Source organism: Scylla paramamosain, unplaced genomic scaffold (assembly GCF_035594125.1).
Source record: "Scylla paramamosain isolate STU-SP2022 unplaced genomic scaffold, ASM3559412v1 Contig50, whole genome shotgun sequence".
Classification (NCBI taxonomy): Eukaryota; Metazoa; Arthropoda; class Malacostraca; order Decapoda; family Portunidae; genus Scylla; species Scylla paramamosain.
This window is the reverse complement of record NW_026973715.1, coordinates 475,001-481,497: the sequence shown is the minus strand read 5'-3', so window position 1 is coordinate 481,497 and position 6,497 is coordinate 475,001. Positions and strand designations below refer to the sequence as shown.

General features: G+C 42.5%; 1 protein-coding gene across 2 annotated transcripts in view; it reads left to right on the top strand.

The window, feature by feature from the left end:
- The first annotated feature begins 2,069 nt into the window (after positions 1–2,069).
- The window catches only part of LOC135098203 (uncharacterized), a 96,439-nt gene continuing 92,011 nt past the window's right edge, over positions 2,070–6,497 (top strand). For both annotated transcript variants that reach the window (XM_064000449.1, XM_064000448.1), the window contains exon 1: positions 2,070–2,582. In XM_064000449.1, the coding sequence (XP_063856519.1) occupies positions 2,577–2,582 (6 nt within the window). In that variant the 5' untranslated portion in view covers positions 2,070–2,576. The remainder of the gene's footprint in view (positions 2,583–6,497) is intronic.

Below are 6,497 nucleotides of genomic sequence, written 5' to 3'. Positions count from 1 at the left end.
CGTCAAGCGTCTTGTTCAGTTTAGCCAGCTCACCATCTTCTGCGTTAGATGCTAATATGGAGTTGATTAAATCTTCTTTGTTAATCTTTGCTAGTTGATTACGCTTAAGTTTACGCAGGTCTGACAGCTGTTTGGTTGCCATGGTAACGGTGTGATGTCAAACCCCTACTGCACATGCGCGGGCAGGTGGCGATTTGAGGGAATGTTTTCCCAGACGGCAGCTTCTTTTTACAACTACTTCTATATTCTGGGTTCCCACTGCCAAGACGAAAGTTGCTCACTAAGGTCTTACTGCATTCATGTAACGTGAGATGTCGTCTGGAGTCTCCAGAAGCCCTCAGGAACCCTAAAAAAAAATGGCAAAAACTCGGAACACAGTCAGCTGTAAACTGACCTGGCCGCCATCTTGACACACAAACACACGCACACACACACCAACCCTAACGGGTGGCGGCGCGGTAGGACAGGTTGTGCACCAGCGGGCGGTAGTCGGGCAGGACAGGAGGTGGTGCACCAGCGGGCGGCAGTGGGGCAGGACAGGAGGTGGTGCACCAGCGGGCGGCAGTGGGGCAGGACAGGAGGTGGTGCAGTAGTAGTAGTAGTATATCTAATTACCCGGAAGTGGCCGAAAAACAGTGGAAATTGTGGGAAACATCGACCAAAAGACACGGAGGAGGGGGAAGGTCTCGGTCTGGGTCTCGACTCTCGATGACGTCATGTTTTCATGGCGGGCTGCCAACGGAGCTGGACCCTTCAATTCGCCCACACACGCCACACGAAGCCATGCATGCTTCACTACACGCCCACACACGTCCATACACACACACATGTAGTATCCACAGCCATTCACACACGCCCATACGTATTCATTCGTCCATACACACGCCCACATAAAGCCATACATACACACGCCCACACAAGGAAATACACGCCCACGCAAGCCCACACACCCACACGCATCCACAGGCATTCATACACGCCCATACGCATCCATACAAACGCCCACATAAAACCATACTTGCTTCCACACACGCCTACGTAAGGAAATGCACGCCCACAGACGCCCACTTAAGTGAATCCCGACCCCGCTTCTTGATGGTGATAGTGCACTGAAGAAGTAAGTTGACATACGCAGGGCACAGTAAGCGCGGAGCCAGTGATACAGACAGTTAGGAAAGCAGAATGTCAACGAAAGGATGGTAAAACAAGGCAGTGCTCACAGAATCATTAGAGTTGGAGAGAAGAGAGAAGTGTTGCTCGGGTGACCTGGAATAGACAAAAATGATGATGCGTATAGGATGTTTGGAAGACATTTGTACTGCAGTATTACAGGAAATAGATTATGATGGTGGTGGTGGTGGTGGTGGTGGTGGTGGTGGTGAAGAGGAGGAGGAGGTTGTGGTGATTGTGATGAGAACGATGGAGATTATGATGATGGTGATGATGATGGTGAGGAGGAGGAGGAGATGAGAGAAAGAGGAGGAGGAGGAGGAGGAGGACGAGAAAGAGAAGGAAGAGGAGGAGAGGAACAAATTTCTAATGATGAGGAGGCGGAAGAGGAAGAGAATATGTTGATGATGAAGAGGAGGAAAAGAAGAACGAGGAGGAAGAAGAAGAGGAGGAAGAAGAGGAGGAAAAGAAGAACGAGCAGGAAGAAGAAGAGGAGGAAGAAGAAAAGAAAGATGAGGAGAATGATGATGATTATGATGACAATGACTGCAACACAGCGCCACAAATCGCAGTGGTGGTGGTGGCACTGACTGTATACCCACCCAAACAATTAACAAATACAGAAATATAAATAGATAGAAAATAAATAAAAGATAAAGAAAAATCATACGAATAGAAATTATGCTCTCTCTCTCTCTCTCTCTCTCTCTCTCTCTCTCTCTCTCTCTCTCTCACACACACACACACACACACATCTAGGATTAATGTTCCGTGTGGAGTCTGGCAACGTAACGCTTCAATGTATGATTCGAGTCAGGGCGGGTTAGTCTCACGTGACAATAAAGGCCATTGAATATAAGTACGTCCCCTGGAGATTTTATATTACACCTCATCTTTAATTCACGTATCCTCCTACACACTAAAGAATGGTATAGATATTTCCCGCACTGTGAGACCGTGGACATTTGGCTCAGCTGCGTGAACAATACTCCAAACAACGAACCTTCGAACTGAGACACTGAATCTGTAACTCTCAGCCGCCTTAGTCCTGCTCGCCTCGCCACTGCCGCGTGGTTACGTCAAGACAGCGGGCGGCCGCGTACTAGTTTCCTTAGTACTTGTGCGTCCGTAGCAATACCGTGTGCTGTAAACTGCTGAACGAACTGAGATACTCATTCAGTTTTGGTCGACCTCTCCATTATCTCGTGGTGACGTAAAGGTGACGGCCCGTGTGTTAGTTTCCCCGGTAATTGTGCCTCCGTAACATTACTGTGTGCAGTGGTCGTGAGAACTGCGAGGCGGCGGTGTCGACTGTGCCGTGGAGAGCCGAGGGGTGTTGGAATCGCCTCTCAGTCACCTTGAAGGCGTCATATTCCCTCCCTGCTCTTCCCCGTGTCTTCCTGTCGATGTTGGTAATGTACTAGTCACTATTTTGTGTGCATGTGTTTTGTTTATTTATTATTTGTGCATAGAGGAACTGAAAGGTTAACAGCAGCCTGCAGTGTTTTTGGTCAACCCATATTTTGCGTATTTGTTCAGTCATTTGCTTGTTACTTGCGCATAGAGGAAGTAAGGAAGGTAATAAGCTGCAGTGTTTCTGATCACCCTGTGTTCTGCGTATCTGTTCAGTCGTTGTTTATTATTTGTGCATTGAGAAACTAGTAGGAAACAGGATGCAGCGTCTCCAATCACCACTTGTCAACCTTCTCTTGGCCTCAACATTTCAATTGGTCTCCTTGTTCATGTTCATTTTAATTGTGTCACTGTTTCGTGCAGGTGTTTAGTTGATGATGATGATGTTTTTTTTTTTCTGCGCACAGAGGAACTACTAGGCTACAGCGTCTCAGATCACCCGTAATCTTTCCCTTTCTTTCCCTGCCCATCACAATCTTAGCTTATTTTTTAACAATTGGGGTTTTCCATGCTGGTATTATCGTTAGTTCAGTGATGCTACGGATGTTTTCAAGCCACAGTTTCCTTCGTAACAATATTGGGAACATGGTGAAGGTTACACAACACAGGATAAGAAAATAACGTGTATGCCCAACAAAATACTCTTTGTAAGCCCACGTTCCTTACATCACTTGCTCTCGTTTGTCACACTCTTTCTTTGTAAATCATTTCCCACATCCACACAGGGGTCGGTGATCCTGGCAACTCTTATTCACCAAGTCCAGTCGCACACCTCACCTTTCCTTGCCTCAGTACACACACCATAGCTATAGTTGCGCCACACAGAGTGTTCTAAGCGGATAGACACATAAGCTACAAAAAAAAAAAAATTATCTGGTTATCTGAGTTGAAAAAGATAACATAGATATTTTATGTCAGTAGAAGGTTTTACTTTTTGCGTAGCTTTTTTTGTGTTAAATCTCTGTATTCTTATGTAATCGTATCATTTTTATCTCTGAAGCATTACTGTTTATTATTGTTACTATTGTTAGATTCTTATCCTGAAAGAGTATTATTCTCAGAGTGACTGTCCTTTACGTGCTGTGCACTCCAGAAACTCGAATATATTTCTTTTTAGATTTTTTCTTTGGAAATAAAAAACAAGTGAGTGGTGCCGACTGTGATGTACGACAGTATCTACAAAACCAAAACAAAGCCACGTTCTTTTTCCTTTTGGTTCATTCTTTGCAGATGGAAACTTGAAAAAAAACATCTTTGATATTGCTGTTTGATATTGTTGTTGTCGTTTCTCTAGAGTCTCATTTGCAGTCAACTTAATATACCCACTGTACTTTCATCTCTAAGCATTACAATCCTATGCATTCCCCCAGAACACTTACTGCCAACACCGCAGCGGCACCAACTTGCTGTAAAGAGAGGGAGAGTGGGATGAAGGAGGCAACAAAATAGGGATGACAAAGAATATATTTGTAGATTAAAGATAACAGATGGAGGGAGAGAAGGGAGGAAGGAGGGAAGGGGAAAGGAGGAGGGGGAGGGAGGAGGAAGGGAGAGAGTGTGAAGGGGAAAGAGGGTAAAAGGAGGAAAGGAGGAAGAAAGACAAGAGTGAAGAGAGAAGAGGGTGAAAGTGGAAGGAATGATGAAGGGAGGGGGAAGAGAGGAAAGGGGGGAAAGAAGGAAGGGGAAAAAAAGGAGGGTTAAGGCAAGAGAGGGTGAGGGAGGAGTGAGGGAAGGAAAGGGGAAGAAGAGAGTTAGTTGAAGGTCCGTTTCTGGGAAGGTCACGTTCTTGTATATGACCTTTCATTAAGAGGAGGAGGAGGAGGAGGAGGAGGAGGAGGAGGAAACTTAAACTGTATGTGCCTTTTTCGCAGAACACACGCCTCGAATTACACACACACACACACACACACACACACACACACACACACACACACAGAGAGAGAGAGAGAGAGAGAGAGAGAGAGAGAGAGAGAGAGAGAGAGAGAGAGAGAGAGAGAGAGAGAGAGAGAGAGAGAGAAAATTATTATGCCAGTGCTCCATTGCTGAGTCATGAAAAATTCAAAATAACATTCATTAAACAAATTTCAGGAATCAAGATGAGATGCACATGAAAATATAACCTCTCTCTCTCTCTCTCTCTCTCTCTCTCTCTCTCTCTCTCTCTCTCTCTCTCTCTCTCTCTCTCTCTCCTCTCTCTCTCTCTCTCTCTCTCTCTCTGACCCTAGTAACTTTCTGGGTCTTTGGGTCGACACACACACACACACACACACACACACACACACACACACACACACACACACACACACACACACACACACACACTAGCGTAGCATTGGTCATCACACAAATATTCGCATTTTTTCCCTCCTCCTCTTGCCAATCAATGTTATAACTTGCAGTGATATTTTCTGTCCCTCTTACTGACGCTAATAACTTTCTGGGTCCTTGGGTCGAGGCAGACTGACAGACAGACGCACAAAACAACAAGAAATGCAATGTATTCTACCGGAACATTCTGAACTTTTTTTTTTTTTTTTGCTTCCGGCTCTTGACAATTAATGTTTTAATTTATGCAGTTGATTTTTCTTTTTCCTCTACTTGTTGAGGTTAAGTGAAGTCAAGTTATCTGAAGAGCAGAAATCTGGTTTTGTTTCTGGGTATAATTAAAAGATTGTATTAAATTTAAAATGATGCTTGTTGTTTAAAATGATACTTATGGCAATGAAAGTGTAAAAAAAAAAAATCTTTTTTTTTTTTTTTACCCACTGAATTGTATCTCCTTTTACTCTTTTTTGACAAGTAATGGAATATTTGATGAAGCTTTGAATGGTCTCTGGTGCTGAAAGGGTTTTGTTTAGTACCTTGAGTTTTTAGTACGTCCATCCTCTCGTGGTTTTTTGGGAAGGGAAGAAAAAGGCTTTGTTGTGATGAAGGACGGCGGTCCGTTGTGTTGTGCTGTGTTGTTCGTATCTTTGTTTCCTGTTCGTATTTTGTCTTGTTGTGCATTTCATCTTAGTTTGTGCGGAGTTTTTAGTAAGTGCCTTCACTCCTGTATTTTGGAAAGGGAAGGCAGAGGCTTCGTAACACTGACGGGTGAGAATTTGTTGTGATATGTGCTTTTCTTACTTTTGTTTATTGTCTTTTTTTTTTTTATCATATCTTTCTCTTCGAATACCTCTTACCGCCTTTCCTTGCTTAAAATCATTTTCATTGTTTTCTAATTTGTTTTGTGTATCATTCACTTTCGACACCTTTCATAACTTCTGCTTGGTTAAAAAAAAAAAAAAGAAAGAAAGAAATCGGAGATTTTCATCGTTTTCCAAATACTGTGTAGTATATCTTATTTTTTATTACCTTCCATCTCCTTTGCTGGCGTAGAATTGGATATTTTCTTTAGCAAGTAATTTTCGGTACGTCTTGCAGAGGTGTTTCATTGTCTGTTTGCATAAAAACGGATAATTTTTCTTTTATTGATATTTCTTTTTTTATATCTTGCACTCTCGTTATCTTTTTTTTTCATTGTTTTTTTTTTTTTTTTTTGACAAGTAAAGCATTCTCGATATCTTTCATCTACTTTGTTTGCGAAAAGAATTTTTTTTTTATTATTTTACTATTGTTCTATTATTGTTCAGTATGTGTTGCACTCTTGATCCCTTTCATCACCTTTACTTGCCTAAAAACTTACATTTCTTACTATTTTTAATGCATTTTTTCGGTGTAGGTGTCTTGCACTCTCATAATTTTTCATCACATTTGTTTACTGGAAACTAGATGTTTTTTTTGTTTTTTTTACTGTTTTACTGTTTTATTTTTTTCTGTACATGTTAGTCTCGATACCTCTCACCACCTTTGCTTACGTAGAAACGGATCTTTTCATTGCTTTGATTATTTTCTGTGTATTCTCTGTCCTCCAT